Source organism: Syngnathus acus, chromosome 4 (genome assembly GCF_901709675.1).
Source record: "Syngnathus acus chromosome 4, fSynAcu1.2, whole genome shotgun sequence".
NCBI lineage: Eukaryota > Metazoa > Chordata > Actinopteri > Syngnathiformes > Syngnathidae > Syngnathus > Syngnathus acus.
Genome location: NC_051090.1, coordinates 10,176,439 through 10,200,507, shown reverse-complemented (window position 1 = coordinate 10,200,507; position 24,069 = coordinate 10,176,439). Strand labels below are relative to the sequence as shown.

At 48.8% G+C, this 24,069-nt stretch overlaps 1 protein-coding gene across 7 annotated transcripts in view; it reads right to left on the bottom strand.

The window, feature by feature from the left end:
- Positions 1-24,069, bottom strand: part of szt2 (SZT2 subunit of KICSTOR complex) — a 28,788-nt gene that overhangs the window by 4,220 nt on the left and 499 nt on the right. Inside the window, exons 2-66 of one of the 7 annotated variants that reach the window (XM_037250286.1) lie at positions 23,735-23,860; positions 23,474-23,662; positions 23,145-23,315; positions 22,955-23,077; positions 22,722-22,875; positions 22,546-22,652; positions 22,247-22,457; positions 21,666-21,836; positions 21,370-21,601; positions 21,179-21,308; positions 20,734-20,879; positions 20,504-20,656; positions 20,023-20,137; positions 19,544-19,752; positions 19,188-19,427; positions 18,855-18,933; positions 18,590-18,678; positions 18,350-18,518; positions 18,137-18,254; positions 17,747-17,860; positions 17,437-17,640; positions 17,271-17,371; positions 16,902-17,040; positions 16,525-16,827; positions 16,267-16,468; positions 15,590-15,717; positions 15,213-15,480; positions 14,972-15,116; positions 14,801-14,893; positions 14,370-14,448; positions 13,982-14,290; positions 13,627-13,762; positions 13,446-13,562; positions 13,286-13,355; positions 13,030-13,215; positions 12,502-12,684; positions 11,009-11,192; positions 10,773-10,847; positions 10,478-10,616; positions 10,133-10,389; positions 9,916-10,068; positions 9,721-9,823; positions 9,519-9,633; positions 9,275-9,362; positions 9,083-9,201; positions 8,764-8,928; positions 8,448-8,532; positions 8,120-8,299; positions 7,766-7,960; positions 7,309-7,505; positions 6,988-7,148; positions 6,049-6,146; positions 5,845-5,977; positions 5,625-5,779; positions 5,383-5,430; positions 5,033-5,184; positions 4,768-4,953; positions 2,166-2,421; positions 1,944-2,023; positions 1,687-1,812; positions 1,382-1,584; positions 1,204-1,303; positions 776-856; positions 597-671; positions 298-363 (exon numbers count right to left, since the gene is read on the bottom strand). In XM_037250286.1, the coding sequence (XP_037106181.1) occupies positions 298-363; positions 597-671; positions 776-856; positions 1,204-1,303; positions 1,382-1,584; positions 1,687-1,812; positions 1,944-2,023; positions 2,166-2,421; positions 4,768-4,953; positions 5,033-5,184; positions 5,383-5,430; positions 5,625-5,779; positions 5,845-5,977; positions 6,049-6,146; positions 6,988-7,148; positions 7,309-7,505; positions 7,766-7,960; positions 8,120-8,299; positions 8,448-8,532; positions 8,764-8,928; positions 9,083-9,201; positions 9,275-9,362; positions 9,519-9,633; positions 9,721-9,823; positions 9,916-10,068; positions 10,133-10,389; positions 10,478-10,616; positions 10,773-10,847; positions 11,009-11,192; positions 12,502-12,684; positions 13,030-13,215; positions 13,286-13,355; positions 13,446-13,562; positions 13,627-13,762; positions 13,982-14,290; positions 14,370-14,448; positions 14,801-14,893; positions 14,972-15,116; positions 15,213-15,480; positions 15,590-15,717; positions 16,267-16,468; positions 16,525-16,827; positions 16,902-17,040; positions 17,271-17,371; positions 17,437-17,640; positions 17,747-17,860; positions 18,137-18,254; positions 18,350-18,518; positions 18,590-18,678; positions 18,855-18,933; positions 19,188-19,427; positions 19,544-19,752; positions 20,023-20,137; positions 20,504-20,656; positions 20,734-20,879; positions 21,179-21,308; positions 21,370-21,601; positions 21,666-21,836; positions 22,247-22,457; positions 22,546-22,652; positions 22,722-22,875; positions 22,955-23,077; positions 23,145-23,315; positions 23,474-23,662; positions 23,735-23,860 (9,684 nt within the window). Of the gene's footprint in view, positions 1-297; positions 364-596; positions 672-775; positions 857-1,203; positions 1,304-1,381; positions 1,585-1,686; positions 1,813-1,943; positions 2,024-2,165; positions 2,422-4,767; positions 4,954-5,032; positions 5,185-5,382; positions 5,431-5,624; positions 5,780-5,844; positions 5,978-6,048; positions 6,147-6,987; positions 7,149-7,308; positions 7,506-7,765; positions 7,961-8,119; positions 8,300-8,447; positions 8,533-8,763; positions 8,929-9,082; positions 9,202-9,274; positions 9,363-9,518; positions 9,634-9,720; positions 9,824-9,915; positions 10,069-10,132; positions 10,390-10,477; positions 10,617-10,772; positions 10,848-11,008; positions 11,193-12,501; positions 12,685-13,029; positions 13,216-13,285; positions 13,356-13,445; positions 13,563-13,626; positions 13,763-13,981; positions 14,291-14,369; positions 14,449-14,800; positions 14,894-14,971; positions 15,117-15,212; positions 15,481-15,589; positions 15,718-16,266; positions 16,481-16,524; positions 16,828-16,901; positions 17,041-17,270; positions 17,372-17,436; positions 17,641-17,746; positions 17,861-18,136; positions 18,255-18,349; positions 18,519-18,589; positions 18,679-18,854; positions 18,934-19,187; positions 19,428-19,543; positions 19,753-20,022; positions 20,138-20,503; positions 20,657-20,733; positions 20,880-21,178; positions 21,309-21,369; positions 21,602-21,665; positions 21,837-22,246; positions 22,458-22,545; positions 22,653-22,721; positions 22,876-22,954; positions 23,078-23,144; positions 23,316-23,473; positions 23,663-23,734; positions 23,861-24,069 lie in introns of all 7 variants that reach the window. The other 6 variants (XM_037250290.1, XM_037250288.1, XM_037250289.1 and 3 more) reach the window with 6 other exon arrangements.

Sequence of the window (24,069 nt, the reverse complement as noted above, 5' to 3'; positions counted from 1 at the left end):
AAGTCCAAGCGGGACAAAACGCTGCAGGAAGGCGGGTAGAAAGTGGGAGAGAATGGGAGTGAATTGCAACCAGCAAGCAGCCAAGAATCAGAAAGGAGCTCAGCAGTTCAAAGGTTCGATTAAACCTTTGTCTAGGCGGCCATTGAAGTTTTTTCATGACATTTGAATGCCAGCCAACCCACAGGAGCAAAAGGAAAGACTGATGAGTCTGGCAAGCAGAGTGGCGAGGTAAGGGCGGAGTGGGGTTAACAGACCCCCCTCCCCGGGCCCCCTCGCCTAACAGTGGCTGGGACGTACCGCACAGTCAGACACCTGGGCGGCGTCCGGGAAGGGCTTGCAACGAGGTTTGATGAGCAGGCCGCCCTGATGGAGAGATGACAGGAAGTGTGTGTGCGTGTGTGTGTGTGGTGTGGGGGCGGGGCTTGGGGGTGAAGACAAAGACACCTGGACAGGTGGAACAATATCACGGCGTCTATCTGACGTCAGGTAAGATGCAAAAGATTGGGGATTTTTTTTTTTTTTTTACACTGGGAAATACCAAGGAAACATCAAGTCACTTCATGGAGACAAATTGTTTGGCCGGAACAAGACATTACCTGTGAGTTGACCGACTGACCCATGGGGATGCGAGAACACTCCAGTGCGTACTGCTTGACGCAAAAGTAGCAGCCCTTGACAAATAAAATAAAAAGACACTTCAAAATTACAAAAGAGCTCTTAAAATGCTTTCCACCATTTTAATTTTACTTGTGCATCAGGTGAGTGCGACCGGTACCTGAAAAGCCAGCTCCATCAGCACAATCCCACCTGGCAACGCCCTCTGAAGGTAGTACGCAGTGGTGGCAGACACAGTGGTCTGAAATCCAAGGGAACACAGTAGGTAACAACAACAACAACAACAACAAAATTATTTTGTTTTTTTAACCACATGCCCCAAACGCATTTGGAAATTGTTTGTCTTGTTTTGGAAAATTACTGTACATTACTTTTAATCACTGCTCTTCAAATTGTAAAAAAAAAAAAATTGAATGTACTGCGTGTAAATTTTTAGAATGTACTGCATGTAAAATGGATTATTTTTAAAAACTTTTATTTAATTGTATCAACCATAAAATCAATCAACAGCTTATGAAATGACAAAGGAAGAAAAGAAAGAAAAAATGCAGCAAACATTCCTGGACTGTTGTGGCTGCACTGCCTCACCTTGGGGCTGTCTTCGCTTTTCTGCTTGACGTAAGAGAAAGACATCCTGCCCTCGGACGACGACATGGAACTCAACATGGCAGCGCGGGCGCGGGCGATGCTGTCAAACAAAACGGAGGACCAGCAGAGGGGTCAGTGCGGGTCTGCTTCAGTGCGCACGACGCAGACGACGACAAACCTCCGAGCGGGCGACTGCGGGCGTAACTGCACCAGGATGAAGCCCAAGCTTTGCAGGTACTGCACATACTGCTGCAGGAAGCCGCTGGAGATCTCCAGCAGCCAGGGCTCCTCCTTCAGCCGGCCGGGCAGCATGTCACCAGAGTCGCTGCTGTAGCTGCGGTCGCGCCCCGACGCCGTCGAGTCGTTCGACCGGTGACGCTTCTACAAATCACGACAGTGTGGATGGTGGTAAGTGGACAACACGGCTGTCCTGACATTTTCCTCGGCCATGTTAACAGTCTTCCATCTTCATTGATTAAACACCTTGACTGGTGGCTGGGCAGCGAGTTCCTCCTGTATCTGCTTGCGGAAGAGGGGGTCAAAGAGCAGCGGCGTGGCGCAGTAGTGGACCAGCCGGGACGACTGCTTCAACGTTTCCAAGTCGGCCGGCTGAGGAGATGATGAACGTGAATAACAAGAAGCAAAGCTCCAAAAACAGCTTTGAATGCAACCAAGGCGACGTCACGACCACACATTTTGCTCTACAAGCGCTACTATTCACGACGTAAAGGCGAACGCACGGCGATGGGCATGTTGGACTGCGCCGACCGCTGCTGCCACGTCACAAAGAGGTTTTCGATCTTCATCTGCTTCTCCAGCTCTGCACACAAGAAAAACAAAAGCAACAATGCAAAGACCAGCACAAGAACAGCCATCTCTTTTCTGAATCTCTTATTTATATTATCACTACCTCCTATTATTATAACTGTATAAATATATTAATTAATGTGAAGTGTTTGAACCTCTCCTCTCGGCCACTTTGATGTCCAGGAGCTGCCCGCCGTGCCGGGCGACGGCGTCTCCGTCCGACAGCGTCCTGATGGTGCAAATGTCCCTCAGAGCCTCGTCGAAGGGCAGCAGCTCGGAGGGGAAGTGAAGCGGGGCCAAGCTGCGGCCAGAAGACGCCAGGCGACCTTGCTCTTTGTTGGCCAGGGGTGGGACGGCGCTGCGGAGCAGCGTGTCCGGCTCCATGGACGGACCCAGGAAGGGGTTGGGGTCCTGGACAACAGCGACAACACTTATCGTATCCCCGGTGAAACAGATTGTCATGTGAAATAAATGAACCTTTACATTGCCCTCAACATACTACACATGTAATGTTGCATCAAAAAAATCACAACACAGAAGCAGATATCCGTATTCTGCAAGGCTGCATTCAATGTTCTGTTCAGTTTAATTTCCTCTGGGCCGCAAATGGAACTCATCAGGAAACAAGACTGACTTTTAATTCCCACGTTGGCTGTTTGTCGAGCAACTTTGGGGCGCGTTAGCTCAGCCGAGCAGCTCGGGGCCGACGAGGCAGAGCGCAGCGGCAGCCCCTGGGCGGGAGGAGCCGCAGAGGCAGAGGAGGCCCGGTCGGTGCCCCCCCTTCGCCTCCCGTCACGGCCGTGACAGATGAAGGCCGATTCAGGCAAATTTTCTGCCGCTCTGACTCTGCTTCCTGTCCGAGCTCTTTAGTGACGCGGCCTTGAAGGCCATCAGAGGGAAAACTAAAGTTCTTTGCGCTTGGTAATTGGCCGCAGGGGGCTCGCGGGAAGGGAGGGGGCACTTAAAGGGCAATTTGCTGGAAGATGCTGCTCCAGTAAATCTCAAGTACTTACTCACAATATGCTACTTTGCCTGACCACAAACTGGATTCAGTTAATTTTGTTTGTTCCTCAAAATTCAAAAAGTCTTGAAAAGAGAAACAGTGGAAAACGCCACTTCACTTTGTTTTTCATTTAGCCCAAAATTGATTACCGTTTTTTTCCATGTATAATGCGCCCCCATGTATAATACGCACCCTAAAAATGGCACGTCGATGCTGGAAAAAAGCCTGTACCCATGTATAATACGGACCCAAATTTTGACTTTTTTTTTTTTTCTTTCTTTTTTTAAAGTCCCAATGATCGTCACACACGCATCTGGGTGTGGTGAAATTTGTCCTCTGCATTTGACCCATCCCCGTGTGATTTTGATCCATCCCTTGGGGGAGAGGGGAGCAGTGAGCAGCAGCGGCGCCGCGCTCGGGAATCATTTGGTGATCTAACCCCCCAATTCCAACCCTTAATGCTGAGTGCCAAGCAGGGAGGCAATGGGTCCCATTTTTATAGTCTTTGGTATGACCCGGCCGGGTTACTTAAGTCCGTAAACGTAAAATTATTTCAGAAAAAAGATCATCTTTGGGAACAACCGGATGTTATTCTGCTGGTCAGTATCACTGCGCATGCAGTAGCAAACTCGATAGCGAAGAAATATGTGAGACTCTCAACGGGATCACCAATATTTGAGTGATGTTCCAGTTATTTATCACAATTAGTTTACCAAGTCTGTGTTTTGAGTTCCTCCAATAAACCCTGGTCCAAGCTGTACTTGGTCGCCCCGCTCCTTTCCACACTCCATCCGTGACAAGATTTTCTTCAAAAATTGTTGTACCATGATTTTCTTCTTCAAAAAAAAAATAAAAATTGTACCCATGTATAATGCGCACCCCAGATTTTAGGACAATAAATTAGTTAAATTTTGCGCATTATACATGGAAAAAAACGGTAAATCCATTTTCCCCCTCACAAATTGTATCCATGATGACAATGTGACTCATTACAGCATATTAAATGTTACAAACGTCAAATTCCGAAAACTCGAACTCAACAACCACCAATCACGTTATTTGAACTGATTGGTCGACCAGACAATTTAACATCTACGCATCCACGCTTAAAGTTCAAACTATAGTTTCAAGGTTTCTCCCAGCTTTGTTGGAATTTTGCCCGCATTTACACAAATGCATCGGAGCAGCACCGGCAAGCTGTGTTCCGCATTTGACTGCAGTAATATCACAAAAATCAGCCCGTCACCGCATGTCAAACAGAAAAGCAGCGGCTGTGTTTTTTGCTGAGGCTCTCAGAAGAGGAAACGAAAAGGAAACAAGTCCGAGCTGAAATCGATTGAATGCGGAGCAAATCTGAACACAACGCTTCTTTTGGTGATGACTCATCAATACAGCTGTGACACGTTTTCATATATGAACTCATTTCGCAGTCACTTCTTCTATGTGTGATAAGATGACCAACCAAGCAAGATGAAACATGACAAATGCTCAAGCTGTGAGGAATGATTGAACACAGCGGCTGCATGATTTCATGTCGCTCTGGCAAACTTCAATATTGACATTGTGCATCTTGTAGGAATGACTTTTTTTAAGGACAAGATTTGGCTTCCAGGGGCCACAACAGCTGTATGCGAGGGGCCGCGGGACCTGCCACCCGGCGCGGCCTGTGAAGCAGATGCTGCCCTTACAGGTCGCTTCCACCTCAGCTGGCAGAAGCGCCGGCCGGCAGACGTCCGTGAGCGGCTGCCACTTACCCGCTTGGAATTGATCTCGTGCAGAGGCGCGTCGGAAAAGCAGTGGTGATGGAACAGGCCCATCTTCTGGCTGAGCAGGCAGTGCAGCACGTGGGCCCGGGCGTTCTGCCACTTGACCAGGCGCACCAACTCGCGGCTGAGCGAGGCGCCCAGGTCCAGCGACCAGTTGTAGCTGTATAGCGTCACCTGCAGGTGGGCCACATGTAGTGCATCAAATTGGAGGAAGTTACAGCAAATTCCAGTTTACGCGTCCAAACTCTGTCACCTTTTTGTCCAAGATGCGGATGAGGAGGAACCTCTGGCGGGGCGCCGGTGCTGACGTCCAGCCTGTCTGCTGCTGCTGCTGGCCCGAGAGGCTGGAGCAGTCACCCTGCTGCTGCTGCTCAGATGCCTCAAATCGCTGGAGGCCTTTGTGAGCTGAACACAGTTAGAGGGACACGGACGGTGGAGTCAAGGACATTTCTGAAGGACCGTTACACAAGGTCTGTAAACCACAGTCTCCAAAATACGTCAGAGTGACAGAAAAGTGATGAACTACTGCCGACCTGACCATGAACTAAAACTTGAGTGTGGGGTTGCGCTGCAAAACACAAATGAAACGAAAGTCATACTTACGTGTGAACCTATTAAGCTGCGCCATGTTTTCCTCCTCTAAACTGTCGTCTGCGGCCGACGCGAGATGGAAAGACGGGACGGACACAAGACGTGCGACAAGAGACAGAGAAGACACGGCTCAACACAAAGTCATGTTAAGATGACACACGGGCAGGCGCATGTTAGACGCGTACACATGACGACAGATGCGAGTGACAAAGTGACGAGCGGTTACGTACACGGTTCGGTTGCCTCGCGTTTACCTTGCTCGGTGCTGCAGTACCACTGCTGGAAGTTCCTCCCGATGACGATGAAGCTGCGGGATGCCTCGAGTGGACGCCATGGATTTTGCACGGCAGACAAAGGAACAAAGATGTCCCCCGATACGGGACATCTGGAAGCAGACATAAGTGACATGCTGCATGAATTTTCTTCCGTTGGTGACTTTTTGCCGTGTGCATTTTGTCCGTAACGAGCACTGACCTGGTCTTGGCAAAGACCTTGACGCTGGTCTCGGCAGCCAACGATCCCACCAGATTGACCAGCTCGGTCAAGATGGACGGCAGCAAGAAGTGGGACGCCACGTCGGCCGAGCACTGCTGAATAGACGGGCAGCCTGGACAGGGGAAACGGAATCATAAATTTTGGAATTAAAAAAAGAAGTGATTTGAGGAGATTACGGCATACCAAGCTCGGCCATGAAGGTGATCCAGGGCTCGCAGGTTAACTGGTAGACGGGATGCAGAGCGCCCACATCGCCCTCATCCAGCTGGCAGGTTTGCCTCCTGCAACATCAAAAGTTTTCCTCCTGGTGAATGAGATTTGACTGCTTCCAAAAATCTCACTGACATGAGAGTTTGCACCCCCCCAATTGGTTAATTGGTTAATCATAATAAAACTAAATAAAGAGATTTGTAAAAATGAATAAATAATTGCTTAATAAATTGTACTCAAATTAATTAAATTTGTTTGAATTTGTTTAAATTGCTGAGATGAGTTATTGTCAGTGATAGGAATATCAGTAAAATAAACATTTTCAATAATACATTGGTTTAAAAACACAAATATTAGAAATAATGTAAAACAAACTCATTACAAAATTTGCTGTAAAAAATGAATATTAGAAACACATTTCTTTAATAAAAATAAATGAAAGTAATTTCATAAAAGACTTGGACTTTTCTGATAACCTTGTTGACTTTTGAGCCCCTGCAGGAAACACTCATTTTGCCAGTTGCAATATTACATATAAAGAGAAGCTGTTTTGTTTTGTTCTTTTAAGTTGATTTAAACATATAATAGGCAAACTGTTTGAGATACATATTTTTACATTCTGGATTTTGCTACTTCATTATTTCATTATTTGTACATTTTTGTAAAGAAATACCATGTAAGACATATTTTGTGAAATTGTTCATGACTGTTGTACATGGAAAAATTGTGAATAAAAAGTGTATTGGGAAAAAAAATAAATAAATGAAAGTAGGTAAGTCATAGATACAATTTTATATTTATGTATTGTAAAGACAATAAATAAAACAGGCCCAACCGTCCCAAAGTTTGTCCAGCCTGGTCTCGTACATTTTCTTTTTTTTTGCCAACGAAAGCACGTCCAACCTTGCGTACCTTTGTGCCTGTTCCAGCTCGCTGAGCCTCTCTTGCGACCACTGCTGCTTGACGCTGTCCGTCTTGTGGCGGCGGCGTGTCGCGCGACCCTCTTCGCCTCGCTCCGGCACAATGTCATCCGTGGTTTTTGGGCTGCCCAGTTCTGACGAGTCGGGTTTGCTCTGTGGCCACAAAAAACAGCAACAAGTTGGGGCCGAGGTTTAACACGCTCATCATGGGAAGTGCAAATATTTTGTTCCATATTTAAAAGGCCTAGAATAAGGGAGAAATAAGATTCCTTGTGCTAACTAGCTAAGTTGTGAGCATTTTGCACCAACATACCAGAATGTCCCAGAAGCTGCGGCGCGTGCTTCTTCCCGTGGGTGTCGTGGACTCGGGTGTGCTGGATGCTGGCATGCCAGCGGTGCCACTGGCGCTGCCGGGGTGCGCCAAAGTGATGGGCGAGGGACTGCTTCTGAACACCCGAGAGCCGCTACGCTGCCGGGGAGTGTCTTTGGCCTCGGGCAGACTCAACGCGCCTGTACATTGGAAATCAAAAGCAATCGAGATTTTGATGGAACACAAAATAAAGAGGACAATACGAGTTGACCTGTGTCGGACACTGTTTGGAAATACTGAAAAATTAATTAGTATATAATTGACAATAAAAATACCTATTTTAGATATATTAAAAAAGGAAGAGGGGCAATAGAGGAGCTTCAGGATACCTAATGAGCAATAGCTATGATAGCCAATAGCTAACTTTGTAGGCGTTTGTATGTTGGCGTCGCGGTGCTACCTTTAGTGTCCTTGCAGGTGGCGTGCACGTTGGCGCAGGGCAGACAGAGCGGGTTGGGCAGCACCCGCAACTCCATGAGCACATCGCACAGGGCGTGGCGCAGCGCCCCCTGTAGTTTGTCGGCCAGCTGCGCCGGGCTCACATTGCCTTGCTCCCACACGTCGAAGCGCACCAGCAGTGGCGCTGATACCGCCTCTAAATATTTATTCAAATCCAGAAAGTGTCACATTCAAAAAGATCTCCAAAACTGAAGCAAAAGAAAACTAAAAGGAAAAGTAACAGTGGTGAAGCACGCCTCAAAGATTGCCCTGCTCATATTTGGAAGCAATTTCAAAATAAAACGCAAGGCCTGACCTTGGCTCCAGCCGACGTGCGCAGAATCGGCTTTCACTTTCAGCACGGTGGTTAAGCGTTCAAAGTATTCAGGCTGCAGCGGAATGGAACAATTGTCAGTGTGCCTGCCGCAGTCTTGGACAGGGGCCTGAAGGGGACGTCCTACGGCATCCACGAACGTCAGAGTAATGCAGGCGATTCCTGTCAGGTCGGATGATTTGTCATCAGTGCACATGATCAAAATAGCATTTATGTCTGTGAGGTTGAGAGGGGGGTTAGGTTTCTGACCATCAGAAATGTATTCAAGCAAGTCAAACATTGGAACTATGTAATTCGAAAGGGGGTGTACCTTTGCCTCCAGTCCCCTGACCTCCGGGCTTGTTGTAAAGGTAGATGTCGCCATCCGCTACGTCGGCGTTCGAATGAAAGCAATGCTGCAGAAAGGAGATGCATACGGTCAATTTGAGGTGGACATTTTTATTTATCAAGGTTATGGCAAAATGTGAAAGATAGCAACTTCTTGTATACTGAAGATAATTGGCCTTTAATTCAAAAGGCTGTTTTGACTGAAAACTTTCAGTGTGATCAAAAATAGGCCCAGTCAGTTATTTACTTCATCAAAATGACTTTGAGGACAACAAGTTTCAAAGCGGTCGAGGCGTTACCTTGAAGTGGTGCGCCGTGTTGCTGTCTGTGTACTTGGGCACATGCAGGAAGATGAGCAAGTTCTGGCGGAGGTAGTGAGACACGGCCGAAAGCCACGGGAGACAGAAGGCGGGGAGGCCGAACGCCATCACCTCGCTTGAGGGAGAGCCCGACGGCTGGATGAACTGAACAAAAGCAGGTGAAGCGGCACGAGTTTCTTTCGATTGCTCTTTACACAGCTCGCGATGGTAGCGAGGCGTGCTATGCCATATATGCTTCCGTGGTACCAGTTTGGCCCACAATTCAGATTTAGAATACAACAGTTAGACATTCGAGCACCTCCACGTCAGCGGGTGTCAGTTTGCAGTTCCTGACGAGCATGAGGGTGATCATGTCCAGCGTGGTTTCATCCAGACGTTTGCGCAGGACCTTCACCAGCTCGTCTGTAATCTCAGGACCTATGGAGCACAGACAATATTCAGTGGAATTTCTTTGACGTGACGGTGACAGCTAAGACGGGTCGCCTGTTACCTGCGTTGCCCACACCATGCACGAGCAGCAGGATGTGCTTGTCCACCTGGCCCACTGGACGAGAACCCTCCAGAGACGACCTGGAACCCTGAGAGTGTGTTCAATTTGGGAGCAATCAGACAAATCTATGTAATTCGTTTGTCAAAAACTATGACAAAACAGGAATAGATCCAACTTTTGAAAAGATTGGAAAGATTTCAACATTGAGCTCGAGGCATGAAAAGATTTTCTTTTTTGAATGTACCAAGAGGTCTTCAGAGAACAGCGGCTCCTGACTTCTGGACAGGCTGAGGGAGCGAGACGTGTGGAGCCCACCGTCCACGTCGGAGTATTTCCCCACTTGAGACGTCTCATAAAGTCTGCGTAAATCAATGACCAAGATGAATTGCGAGGTTTGGGAAAGGCAACAGATGAGCAAGACGTGTTCGCTGAGAGGTGTCACCAACCTGAGGTAGAAGACGGATTTGGTGGTACGCTCCTGGTAGACATACATGTTCTTCCTGTTGCCCACGCAGAAGGAGTTGAGCACGGAGCGTAAAGCCTGGATGGCTGAGATGACAAAAAGAAAAATCAAAGACACTCATGCAGCATCTGAGTGCAAGATGTGATTTGCTGTGTTTCTTGATCATAGACTTGCCTACCTCTGGACACGCCCATGTTAGATCCCATCTTAAGTCTTGGGTGTATGTGGATGATGGTGCTCCACACCACCTCGCAGGAAAAGTGTCCTGGGATGAATTGCATTGTGGCGGCCAGGTAATCTCTGGCCTGGTAGCTCTCCTCAGCGTGGTAATCTACGACACAAAGCGCCGTTCACTTCCGAACGTCAAAGCACGGAGACGGCGGACAGCGACTGACCGTCTGAGGGGTTGCGCCTCTGCCTGTACGCAGACTCGCTCTTCCAGATGTCCTCCTCGCTCTCTGCCACCAGGAGGGAGTTGCACATGTGGCTGTCATGAAGGTCCTGCAGCAGCATGCGCTGGTTGACTCTGCGACACAGCTCTCCTATCTTCTTCACCACCAGCTGGTGCAGTTGTAAATATTCCGGCAGCTCGTGCTTGTCCTCCCTGCTCTCCTGCTCCTTCATGCTCAACTCCTGTTCCTCACTCACACTCCTGCAAACATTCAACATAAAGCTACAACTTTCTGGCTCACACACAAACCATGAGTAATGTTTGGAAGGTTCCTGAGGACCAGTCTCACCTGGAATGCGAGTAGACTTTGACTCTGTCCGGGTAGATCTTAGCTATGAGCCAGAAGTCGGGCATCAGTGGGGTCTGACTCTCCTGCTCATCCAGGGTGGGACTCTCACACTCTGAGTCGCTGCTACCGCCATCGTAGCCTGAAAGAAAAAAAAAAAAAAAGAACCCTGAGCAATATGTAAATGAGGGGAGTTCCACAGGGTTTGATGCAAGGGCTCCATGCATTTGATATGTATAATGTAACAACACATACGTAAGTGAGCATGAGATCCTTTTTTGATGGATTTCGAACTCACCTTGCATGTCAGAATCCAAACTTCCTTGGCTTGAGATGATGCTCTGCACACGACTCGGCCTCAACTTGCCGAAGCCTGCGAAAATGTTTAGTGCTCAGCACCTCTAAACAAGATTGGAGGGTTGGATGAAGCAATAAGCATATTGCTTATTTGGGGCGACACATTGGACCTTGTCTGGCTCACACTGAATTTCGAAACAGTGCTCAGGCCTATTCTGCGCTATGGGGTGGACTCACTTTGAGAGGCCGACTGCACCGACTCAGCTAGGCTGATGTTGGAGGGGGTCTTGGGGGGTGAGGTGAGCTCGTTCAACATCTGAAGGCTCACCGAACTCTGCGTGTTACCACCATCGCTCTTCACGACCGGCTCGCTGACCTCCACCATGGCCTCTCCGTTGGTTTCAGCAGTGACGTTGGCGACCTGCGGGTCAAACAATTTGTATAATTGGTTCGAGTCCCTGACGTGTCTTCATTTTTATCTTTTTTCCTCACTCTATCTAACATTCACAGTGGATAATGGGACATTATAAAGGGGCGACTCCCGTGATAGCTTCACAATTATATTACCGTAATTTTCGGACTATAAGTCGCGTTTTTTTCATAGTTTGGGTGGGGGGGTGACTTATACTGAGGAGCGACTTATATATGAATTTTTTCACAAATTTTCAAAATTTAAAAAAAAAAAAAAAAAAAAGTTAAACTGCGATAAACGAACCACGATGTAGCAAGGGATTGCTGTAATTTGAATTTCAAGTGACGTCAGTGGCGCGGCGGTTGTTTACATAAAGGACAAAGATTCGATCACAGGATGACGAAGGGCCCCACGTACTACCGGCATCATTAGCGGCTTTGTTTGTAAGTGACACGGAGGACGAAGAGTTTGAAGGATTTAATGATTTGGAGTGACACAGAAGGTTTGAAAAACTATTATGGCTTTCACGCACGCCCGGTCCTACTCTACGGACCTCTCTTTCACCTCCGTGGATGGAAGTCGTGGGCCGGCGCTCGGCCGGGTGGCTGTCCGGGGACGGTGGATGGGGCTCGGACATGGCTTTTACGCACGCCCGGTCCTCTTTCCTTGTACTTTGTTAACGCTATAATATAGTTTTATACTAGATCTGTGGAATAACGACGAGGCTGACGTCAGGGCGCACGCGCGGCGTTGTTGACAAAGGACGAGGAATTTGATCGATGGATTTAATGATTTGGAGTGACACAGATGGTTTATGGTTTATGTGATAGTTATTTGATATATACTTTATATATCGTTATATGGGTCTGTGGAAGATTTAGAATATTTAGACGTCAGCGGCGCGGCGCATACGTGGCATCGTTTCCATAAAGGACGATCGATGGATTTAATGAATTGGAGTGACACAGATGGTTTTATAAACGTGTTATTTATGTAATAGTTATTTGAATAACTCTGAATGTTACGTCAGGCCTGTTCTCAGCTCTTCGTTTGTGTTTATGTCACGTGAGCATACCTATCGTTTAGCCTGTTGTTGCTCGTTCATGTCTGTTCTTGGTGTTGGATTTTGTCGAATAAATTTCCCCCAAAATGCGACTTGTACTCCGGAGTGACTTATCTATGTTTTTTTTCACGTTATTGTGCATTTTATGGCTAATGCGACCTATATTCCGGAACGACTTTTACTCCGAAAATTACGGTAGATACTCGTCAGTACTCACATATTCAGACGTTATCTTCAAACATGAGAATCTCTTACCACGTCGTCGGCATCGGCCTGGCTCTCCAAGGGTGACTCTTCCTGAGGCGCTGCCCTGTTTATGGTGTTGTTCTCTGACAGCCTCTGCATCCTCCGAGGATGCAGCCGGCTCAAAGACGCATAGTAGAAGTTGTCCTGCTCGCTTTTGAGCACATAGCCAGAGAGTGCTATGCGACGGAACTCCTGCAGGGAGCGCAACACACATTACAGGGTACTGTTTTTAGTTTGGAATGGAGAACCCACATGCAGTGGTGCCTTAAGATAATTAAGTAAACAAGTGGAAGTGGTAATAAACAGCTTGACATTTCTTTTTTGGAGGAATCTGCAAAATTGTTGCTTGTAAGTTGAAATGGAGGAAGAAAAACCTTGTCTCAAATCTAAAAATAAACCAAAAAAAACACACAAGATGGGTAACTCACAGAAATTCAGGACTACAGACAGCAACTTCTGCTGCCCTGTTGTGTCCAGAGTAATTGGGACAACTACTTTCCGAGTGCAAAAACAGCAGTGGCGAGCGGAGCAACTTGCCTCCTTGAACCTGTCCAACGACTGTTCGGGCCTGAAGACAAACTGCAGCGGGACGTCCTCACTGCGACAGTGTGGACGTCCGGCTGAGCCAACGACGTGCTGCGCCACCTTGAGCAGCGTGGCGGGGCCGATGGTGCGCGAGCGGCGCAGGGCGGACACGATCTCGTCCTCCAGCAGCCAGCGGATCTGATGGAGAGGAAACAGCAAAGGATGTTTGTTGCCCTTTATAGGCAGGAGAGCATCACTGCACACTTACCTCATCCATGGTGGCTAGAATGGCCAGATTGTGAGGAAGCGGAAGCTTGGACAGAGGCTCACCACAGACCCTGACAGAGGAGAGCACATGTTACATTTTTGCCTTTGTCTCTGCGCCAACAAATGAAATCATCTGCCTCTATTTTGAGATCCACACTCACATGTCCACATCGGCCCCCTTTAGTCCCTCCAGCACGGCCGACAACTCGTCGTCCGACCGATACGACGACGGCTGACCCGGAGAACGGTTCAAGGACACGCTGCTCTCAGACGTGTACCTGCGGGTATACGTACACGACACAATGAGTATTTTAATCGCCGCTTAGAACGCCACCGCTTCACCTGTTGTGATGAAAGTCACCCATGACTTCGATCTCCACGGGAAGAGTGAGGACAAAGATGTCCAGCGTGACCGAGAGCTCATTCAGGTCCAGCAACTGCGAGGCCTCGGCATCTTCCAGGCAGGAAATGATCTCACCTGGAGGCACAACATTCACAGGTTCTAAATTTTACAAACTGTTTCCGTGTTTTTGCCCTTCCCTCACGCTAAAATGGTGCATTGTCGGTTGTGTATCAATAAAGTTGTTGGGGAATGAATTAAACGCACAAGTGAAGGCATCGCTGTACATATTTGAACAAAGATTGGCAATTTTTGCATTCTCAAGAGAGCCACTGGCGATATTTGGACCCGACTCACCGAGGCAGGTCGGCAGGGTGTGTATGGGGGTGGACCCATGGCAGCTCTTGGCACTGACTGAGCAGGTGACGTGCAGGAAGAGCGGCGGCATGTCCATCTCTGGCCCCTCCGCCTCCAGCAGGGAGTCTCCTTCTTCCAAGATGCTGAAGGAGTCTTGGTCCTGATCCTGATTGACCGTGTTGGAGTCCGAGTGCGAGCGGTCCTCGCTGGCGCTGAGGCTCCTGATGCTGCCGCCACTGGGCTGCTCCTTGTATTCCACCACCAAGTCGTTGTCGCTCTCAGTGGTGATGCAGCCGCCGGAGGTCATTTCTACAAACACAAGGTGCCGTATTGCAAAAGGCGAAAACAAAGCGTGGGACGGGATCCTAGGTGTTGGGATGAAGCTCACCATCTTCAGTGGCTTGCTCGGCCTCGGACACCATCTCTTCGCAGGGCCTCACCTCCATTTCACCGTCCTCCGAGTCCTCCTGGAGATGCCAAAACATCGCATCATATATTCATACGGACGTGATGTAACATAAATGCATACAACATTGTGGAGTGACCTCATATCAGAGTTTACAGGGAAAAATAGACTGAAATGTTGCGTAGCGCTCCCAAACATTAACATAGACTGGCACAAATTTGTGGAGCAACCGCATCAGTCTCGTGGGGTGGGGGTGGGCATTTTTATATTGGAGAAATGTACCAAAATAAATCTGGACAGTCTGGACATTTAAAATAAATGTGGTAGTTCCCCAGATCGTAAGTAAAAATTGTGTAGCAATCTCATCTCCTGATGAAAAGAGACTTTGAGGAGGTGAATGTGGATGACCTCACCTCCTTCTTGGAAGATGGCAGGCAATAATAGAAGTAATGTGGATTGGAAGGCACGGGTTTGAAATACTGGAACACGATCCCCAGGAACTTTTCCTGCAAGGGTTGAAGCGTTTCACTATCGGCGCAACAACGGCGTGATATGTGCCTGCTCACTCGTGTGCAATATTTCACCTGAATTATTTTGTGCACGTCCGGACACACGTCACAGGTAGGATGCGTCTGGAGCAAGTCCAAGGGGAATGCCGCCATCTTACCGGAGACCTCCCGAGGGGCGGGACCTTCAGATTCGGCTTCACTGGCGTCTTGCATCTCAAAACTTTTCATTTAATTATTAATGTAGAAAAAAGTGAAAGGTATTGAAATTAAAAAAAAAAAAATTGAATCTTAATGTAACTAAACTATTTCTTTTTACCTCGAAGAGGAGGTCACGGCAGATTTGACGTCAGCTCGATCCTCCTCGGCCTCTCCGACGATGAAGGTGGCCGACCGTCCAGGGGCTTTCGGTTGCTGAGTCCAGGCTGGAAGCTGGCCGTTCTCCCGGAACAGCCGGATGTGTCCGCACAGGGCCTGCAGGAAGGCTGTGATATCAATCTCCTGCAGGGACTCCTCGCAGTAGTCCATGGCTATCAGGACATCCTGGGAGCTGATGCTGAGCGATTGCTGGAGGCTCCGGTAGACGCCTGAACGCCACACACAAGATAGACAGTCCCTTATAACACGCTTTCATGCAGAGAAAAAGAGATGGCCTTTGACAATTAACAGGGTGATTGAGAAAGTATACACAGACACCTTTTGCGAAGCTCTGCTGGTAGTGTTCCTGGAGCAGGCTGCAGTAGTGGGCGAGCTCCTTGTGCTTGTGAGGCTGTGCCAGAAGGTCAGTCCAAGGCGACGGGCTGCTGCGGTCCTGAGACAGCGACCTGTCGGGACACAGCGGGACGGAATTGACTGGGATGCTTCCAAAACTTCACAACTGATGGCTGGTGTTTCCACAAAATCCACTCCATGGCGTTAGTCTTGATCATTACAGCAGTCATAAGAGTCCCTCCCAAACCTTGATGCAGCTCTTGTATTGGCCTTCCCAGTGTAACCTAATCACGTGACGGGTGAGTCGACGTGCTTTTCTTTTTTGTTGCGAAAAAATGCAGCGTGCGTGTTGGGAAAAAGCACTCCTGACGCAGACGAAAACAAGCAACTCTTCTCACCTGGACTTCATCTGCAGAAACATCTGCAGCTGCTGAGCCTCTTGAGGTCTACTCAGTCACAAGGACAACCAAAGACACAATCGACATTTACAACTGGACATTTTTACAGTGACCGTGAGTTGGTATTTATTAACAAATTTAACTCACGGTAAACTTTGGTAGCCTGACCCACCTAATGTGTGTTGTGCGTGGTGTTTGATGACTGTTTGGAATTTTGGGGTGTGCGAGAATCATTTTTGTCTTAAGTGAATGGCGCAGATGTACCTGAAGAAGACGTCCCGGGGATGTCGGTTGGCTGCGGGGTGGACCAGCTGCTCTTTGAGCAGCTCCAGGCAGCAGTTGTAAACGTAGACGGGACACTTGAGCTGCGTGCCGGTGCTCTGCTGGGACAGCTGGCGGCCCAGTATGCCGCCGCTGTGGACGCCACAGCGCTGCGGCTCAGAGAAATGAACTTTGTCGCCCAAATCTACAACGCACACATTTTTTTTTTAACCAGAAGAAAATGTGAGTGTCCACTTGCACCTGCCGAAAAGTGACCTGAGCCGGGCGTTTCGGTCTGGTTTTCCAACATCCCGCTACCCCAGCCGTCCGACGGCAGGGCTTCAGCGGGCATGCCGGGTCCGCTCGGCCCTTCCAAGGGTGACGAGGCAACGGGTGATGTGGCATCGAGGTGCCCGCTGCTTGAGCTTCTTCTCATCTCGCCGGTGGATCCGGACGGTGAATCGGCCTGTGACTTGTTGCCGGGCGTCAGCGTGTCGTCCTCTTGCGTGCTGACGTTACTCAAAGGTTCCGCCTCCAGATCTGAGTTCATCAGCATCAGGACATCTGGCGAGAAAAAAACGTAGACTCGTTTGTACGTTGTGGTAGTTTGTCAGTAGGCGGGAATAGAAATGTGGCACCTGTGAAGGTGGCTGGCAGAAAGGTGAGCAGGATCTGCTGGGAGCTTATGTGCTTGACGTAACATCTCCACTGGGGCACGGAGCAGATTTGCCCCACCAGCGAATGCTCATCATACGCCAGGTCAGCGTTGGCCAAACTCTGATGGTCAAACACGCCACAAACAGATTAGAATGCGGGAGAAACTGCTTTCAGTCATTTCCTGGCCAAAATTTACATTAAGATATGTTTTTTGTTTTTACATGTTAATTACATTTAAATCTGTGTCCATAATAAAAAGACTGTTCTGTCTGCTTCAGGGTGCGCTAACGCACTAACATGAAAAATAAACTTGTGCGTACAGTACTGCTTTTGTTTTGGAGCAGGATTACCTGTAAAGTGCTGGTGGATTCCGTCATCTCTTTACTGCTGCCATTTAAGTGAAACGCTGACATCACTTCCTGTCTATCAAGAGGCCTCGTGAAATCTTCTGCTGGGGGGAAGAAAGAAAAAAACATTATAAAACCGGTGTGATGTGCCGGGCCGGTAAGGTCTCACCCTTGATGACGGGCAGGGGGAAGGGAGCGCAGCGGCCGTCACGCTCACGCTCCAGGACGTGGCGCACAAAGGCAGCGTGGTCATCAATCGTTAAGGGAATCTCGCGGTCAGTGAGCTCCTGCTCCAGGCTGCTGTGGAGGAGGCCCAGGAGTAGTTCGTTAGGCAGGTAGGTGCCGCTCCGCAGCTGCTCGTCTGGCTCCACCTCTGGATGGATACACGATGCGCAAAACAATGGCAACGTTTTGGAAAGGTCGTTATTCATAGCTTAATAGGCCCTGAATATACGCGTGTGGCTGGAAATAAAAAATACCTGTGCTGAATGTAAGGAAGAAGAGCTCCACCTGCTGGCATTTGGGTAGAAGTTGAATGAGATCAAACTGGAAAGGAACCATCTGAATGCTCTCCTCAGAGGCAGACGGATCTCCTGAAATCAGATGGGACGTGACACGCCCACATCAGCACGGTTAAAGGTGGCTGACGAAACAATCCGTCAAGTCTGCAATGTACAACAGCTACGCTCTGATTGGATTGCAGTTTTTGGGTTTTGCACTCGGAGTCAGATCAATAAATGAAATGTAGATGTCTTGCCCAAAATGGATGGAATGAGCAATGAAATGATCAATTTGTTCACTAAAGCGTACAGCTGCCATTCAAATAAAGGCAGCTGTTGGAAATGAAGGCAGAGAAGAAGCTTGGTCACCTGTGCTGTCCTTGAGTCCAGCGGGCACAGAGCAGACCTGGTCTTTGTTCTGACACAGCTGACTCAGGTACTCAAATGTCATCATAGTAGACATGCAGGCTAAATCTCTGGGGAAGATCTGGGTGAGGGAAAAAAACAAAACAAAAAAAACAGAAAAGTCACTAGGCCAAAGGGGGGAACAACGTCGCAAATAAGATTAGCAGCATGACTCACGGCTTGAGGCACTTCCTGGTAGGTGAGGCCTAGCAGGTGGCGATGTTGCTCCGAGCAGTTGGCGATGGTGCCGCTCTGAGGCTCCACCCAGCACTCGGTCACCAGGTTGAGCTCCACGTCCACGTCCACCGCCTCCACCTCCGTATCATTGTCGTCATCCGTGGAGAAGCTGTGACATTCGGCGCGACTTTATTAACGAACGCCGCAGATCGTCAAATGAACATGTGAAGGAGTTGCTACCTGTCCTTGCTGGAAGTCACGTGAGGCGGGAAGAGGATGTACTGGACAATGCACGAGTGACTTTCTCGCTCAGAGTCGGCCGACGCGCCCTAGCGCAAACGTACAATGTGGTCAGAGTAACATTGGATAATGAGCCACATGCTGCTTCACCAAAACGACTAAGATCCATTCACATTTCGCTGCACAATATATGTTTATGCATATATTTTCTTCACTTGTCGACTATTATTTGGGGACCTTCGCAGCCTTTTCCTCTGTCTTTCACCTTCATGGGCAGCTCAATGACCATGTTGACAATGCCTTCTCCACTGGCGGCAAAATGAAAACCCTCTGACAGGCGGATCCTTCACAAAAAAAAAAACCTCAGCGTCAGTGTGCTTGAGCAGAACAGAGACAAAGACAAAAAAAAGTGTTGCTTTGAGATACAGGTGGAATTAGTTTTGTGAGCGTGCTCGTAATTCAAATCTTCTTTCCCCGCTGAAATAATTGGAAAGGCCATTCAAATGGTCCAGCCTCAGCCCCAAAACACAAAAACAGTTTTTCTCTCTACAAATCGAACATGGGGTGAGTCATATGTCAAGGTACGCTTCGGACTCACTCGGACAGCATGGAGAGGATGTGGGAGACTGCCTGCATGGCCATGGCGGGACCCTGACTGCTTTGCACCGCCCACACCCAGCGCCGGTGCAAGAAGTAGCGGGACAGCGAGGCCAGCGTGGACGAGGCGGCACGGTTGCCCGCCACGTTGAGGGGCGCCGCCCCGCCGGAGGGCTGCAAAGACGAGTTCTCCATGCTGAAGATGAAGGGTGTCCTGAAGTCCAGGGGCAGCTTCTCGTATCTGGAGAAAACATCCAAAACAGTCAGCATTTGAGTCTATTTGTTTGTTGATGTTTATTTATTTTTTTATTTTTTTATTTTTAAATAAATGACGGTTGTGTGTGCTTCCGCGCCAACCTGATGAGCAGCTTCTCTAGCGGCTTGTTGAGCACCACCACGCACGGCCGGTCCGACAGCGCCTGCTTGGGGGCGGAGAGGGCGGGCGACTTGGATGGCGATGGCTGGCCCGCCGCCACCTTCCTCTTGGTTTTGGGTGTGGCCTCCTTGCTTTGGATGCGGTGCGGGAAGCGCAGCTTGAGGATCTGCTCACGGAGCTCATCCACAATCTGATTGGCCGGGGACACACAATGGACGCTGGCTCTTTATACATATTTATTATTATGTAGTGTATCATTCCAATATCAAACTTTTCACGTATTCCTAATGTTGCTATATTACAAGAAAAAAAATATAAGTATTACTAAGAAAAAATATCCAAGCAATATCAAATATAACATTTCATTGCACAATTTGAGAATCTAGTCTAATCTAATTTAGTGTATCACAACATGTTAGAATCGTTTTGACACTGGTAAAGTGCTGAGAGGTCCTGCTACCTTGTTTCGAACGTGCGCCGGCGTTCCGATGGGGAAGCCCAATCGCAGAACCATGCAAGGGGTCTTGGAGATAAGTCGGACCAGATAGAAGGAGCTGGGGGGCTGCTCTAGAGAACTGTGGAGACACATTACAATACTGTGGAACTCACACATGTTGAAAAAAACAAATACACATTTAAAGGCTCCACCCGTTGAGTTTATACTTTACAGCCCTTTAAGCAACGCAATGAACACAAACAGTGCAGCAAAGCATGTAGACATTGAATAGCTCTTGACATATACATTCTTTATCCTCATTATAGGAGGACTGTGATTAGTTTAGGGTTGGAATGAACTATTATTTCAGAAATTGCTGTCTGTCACGAAATTCAATTTATCGAACAGGAAAACAAATAATTTCGATCAACAACAGTAAACATTTTCATGAGTTCCTCAACAGGCTCAATGTGGGTATTATCATCATCGTGGTCACTGTCATCACCTGTATATAAGTTTGACGTAGGAGTAGCCCTCCACCAGCACAAAGCTGCTCCAGTCCCTCAGCAGCGAGGTGAGCGCAGAGTGGGAGATGCGACACTGGATGGTGCTGTACCGTCCGTTGTTGCCCGCTGTGTGCAGGTGTTTGGGCACCGGCCTGCGCGCACACAAACACTCCACTGAGCACATATGGCAACACAAAGTGTCTGTTGAGTGTCTGCCGGTGCGTCTCACATGTCGTGTTCCAGGATAATGGCAATGCGGTGCATATGCAGCCACCTCTGCCAGAAGTTGGCATCCATGGAGAGGATGGGCTTCCAGTAGGAGGCGAACTGCGACTGCGACGAGTCTTTGGAGCCTCCGTGCTGCAGGGACAGAACCTGGAAGAAGCAAAAGCAGCTTACGGCAGCTGTAAATCAACCATCCTGTGTTGGTTTCATCATAGAACAAATACCTAGTCAACGACAAGAATCAACATACTGCACATTGGTATTAAATGATTCGATGAATGGCTGGATAGAAAGATCGATTCAAAAAATATTGGATGGCTGCAGCCCTGGACAAAAGCAATTGTTGCTGTCAAGCAAATGCCACCACGCATCAAATTATCCGAATGCGCGAAGCCGCAGGAGACGCAAATAAAAACAGACATAGTGGCTTCCATTGTTGTCGGGATTACCGGCGTGGTGGATCCAGGCGGGATGTAGAAAAGCGGCACTCCGTTTTTGGTGCTCTCCGGGATAGTGTAGTTCTCTGGAACCGAGTTGAAAGACTGCAGGTGTACCAGCATCTGATCCGTCTGGTTGATACTGAAATGACGGCAGCAGTTGATCACTCGACGTCAAAGTGGCTCGGGCGCTTGTGCACTACCTCTGCAGAGTGTTCCAGAAGCGGCGAATGACCGAAGTGCGGTAGGGGCTGGTGATGGGCTTCCTCTGCGTGCAGCTGATGTCGTGCAGGATGTCGTAGCTGCCCTCCATGGTTACCTCCACCCGGGTGCTGCGCTTGGCGGGGTCCAGCGGCCACGGAGCCGACGCCACGTACTCGATGTGCATGTTGTGCTTCCACAGCAGTACCAGCTTCACCTCCAGCTGGCTGCCGCCTGAAAGCAGGCAAGACTCAAGGCTCAAGTCGCAGCCGCTCACCACGGTGCCGGACCAACTTGCCTTTGGTGAGGCCGATCTCTCGAATGGTGTAGCCCTCCCTGAGCCTGACAGACACCACGCTGATGAGGTGAGCGTGCACATCCTTCTCCGTGTGCTTCTTCCTGCGCATGGCCAGCGCTGGGTTACCACTGGTGGACACCAGGTGCTCGTTGAACAGCTTGTGCTGGGACACTGCAAAACATACACAAAAAAGGCAGAACCTTACATTTAAAAAATGAAGGAAACAATTATATAGAATCAGGTTAGAACCCTTAACAATATACTAACTAGACAATTTGTAATCACCTGACAAGAAAAAAAACATCTACATTTTTAACTTTTGGAGGAAAAAGACGTAAAAGGTTGTACTTTCACAAAGAAAGAAATCATAAAAAGTCAAGCTTGCAAGACCAAATTTAAAAGAAAATATGGACATTTACAAGCTTTAATTCTCAATCTAAAGCTCATTAAAAACAGGAAATAAATTCAGACAAGCTGTAATATTGAAAATGGCTAAAAATTTGTAACTCCACGGAAAGAAAAGTCATAATTAAATCAAGCAAAGTCATACATTTACGAGTCCTAATTTGCTAGAGGCCCACCGCTTAAGATGTCCGAGTTGATGGCATCGGGGGTCTTGAGGAAAGAGTACTTGAGGAAGGCCTTGTGGTAGGCGTTCATGTCGTGGCTCTCCAGGTCCAGCGGAGGACAGTTAGGCAGGTAGGACCCGAAGGTGGCCACAGAGATGAACTTCATCAGTTCCACGTTGGGGATGTAGCCAAAACTGCAGTCGTACGAGTACGGCCCTCCCACCTAAACGGCCGCACGCCCGATGACCTCGTCACATTGCAATCGGTGGAGCGCAATGAACAATTCACATAGGGACAAGTGGAGTGAGAACCTGCACAAAGGAGCATGTGATGGTTGCGCTCCTCAGCTGGTTGAGCAGCGTTTCACACACGACGACATCGGGGACGCTCATCACGCCGTCCGTGATGATGATGATGCCTGGAAGGGGTTAGGCCCGTGTTGACACACCGAAAGAGTGAGACAAGCAGCGAGGGCGGCCGAGCTCACCGGCGCTGGAATTGGAAGGCAGCAGCTGCAGTGCCAGAATGCCCTGCCGCACCATGCTGACCAGGCCCATGTCTGCTGACACCACAGAGATGCTCGGCCTCCTGGGAGGCTGATCCTCCGCGCCGTTGCCATGGAGACCGCACTCCAACGAGCACTAGATACAGGACGAGAATAAATTATTATTACTAGGGGAAAAAAAATGTCTCGCTCACGTTGCCGAGGTCGCGACTTACACTTTCATGCTGCTGATTGAGAACGTGGGCGATGTTGCTCTCCACCACTTTGAGCTGCTGGTAGATGTGATGCAGGAAGTGGCCCAGGTCCGTTCGCTCCAGTTGACATCCCTGCACCAGGACCTGCAGCAGCCCTACAAGTTGAGCCAACAAAAACGCCTGGGCACCGGGGAGGGCGGGACAGTGAGACCTGATGGGACGTGAGGCCGAAAATGGAGGAGTAGACCAGGATGGTGGTGAAGATCTTTGGCGTGAAGAGCTGCTGGGTGCCCGGTACCATGAAGGGTTGGGCGAGACCCGCCAGACATCTGGACAAGGCATGGAAAACCTCGTCGAAAATCATCTCCCCTGTGCTGTCATCCTGCGAAACGGTGCATCTGTTAGCACGTTAGCATCCTAATACAAAGCTAGGGAAAGCATTTGCTTATATACTGAATTCAGACAGATTTTAAAAAATCTCAATTGGCTACTTAAGAGTGTGTAATAATTTTGGGTGCAGTTCGTAGGCGAGGGACTCACCACGATCCCCGTGGACGGGCTGAGGTCCAGCTCGATGATGAAGCGATACCTGCGTGCCAGGAAGGTGGCGTGAGTGGAGGGCACCAACAGGGCGGGCTGGGCAGCATTGGGGTGAGGGTGTGGCGGCGGGTCCCGGTGCCATCCTTTGGGTAAAACACTCAACAAGTCCAACTCGTTGGCAGAGTTGAGCTGCAATGGAGAGAAAGACAGCGGTCGGTCGCTGGATGGTGGGAACGTAAACGAAGAGGAGAAGAAGCTCACCAGCTCCGGAACGGACGCGGGCCTGATGACTTGGTTGAGTTTCCCGAGAAACCAGGCCAGACGCACATTCCTGGAGATGCTGTACTCCTCCTTCATCAGCAGGTAAATATGCTCAGCATCTTCCACCTGGACACATGATTGACGTTTTTTTTTGCCAAAAATCAAAATTCTGATTCGAACCCATTTATAAAATAAACAATGACATTATACAAAACAAGCTTTGCTCGCTGCATTTAATTTCTACTGATAGTTGAGGGTGCTGTTAGTGGTGGAGTCTTGCAGCTTACAGGTAGTTTAGGATAAAGTAAGTAACAGAGTTACGGCGGTCCCGTGCT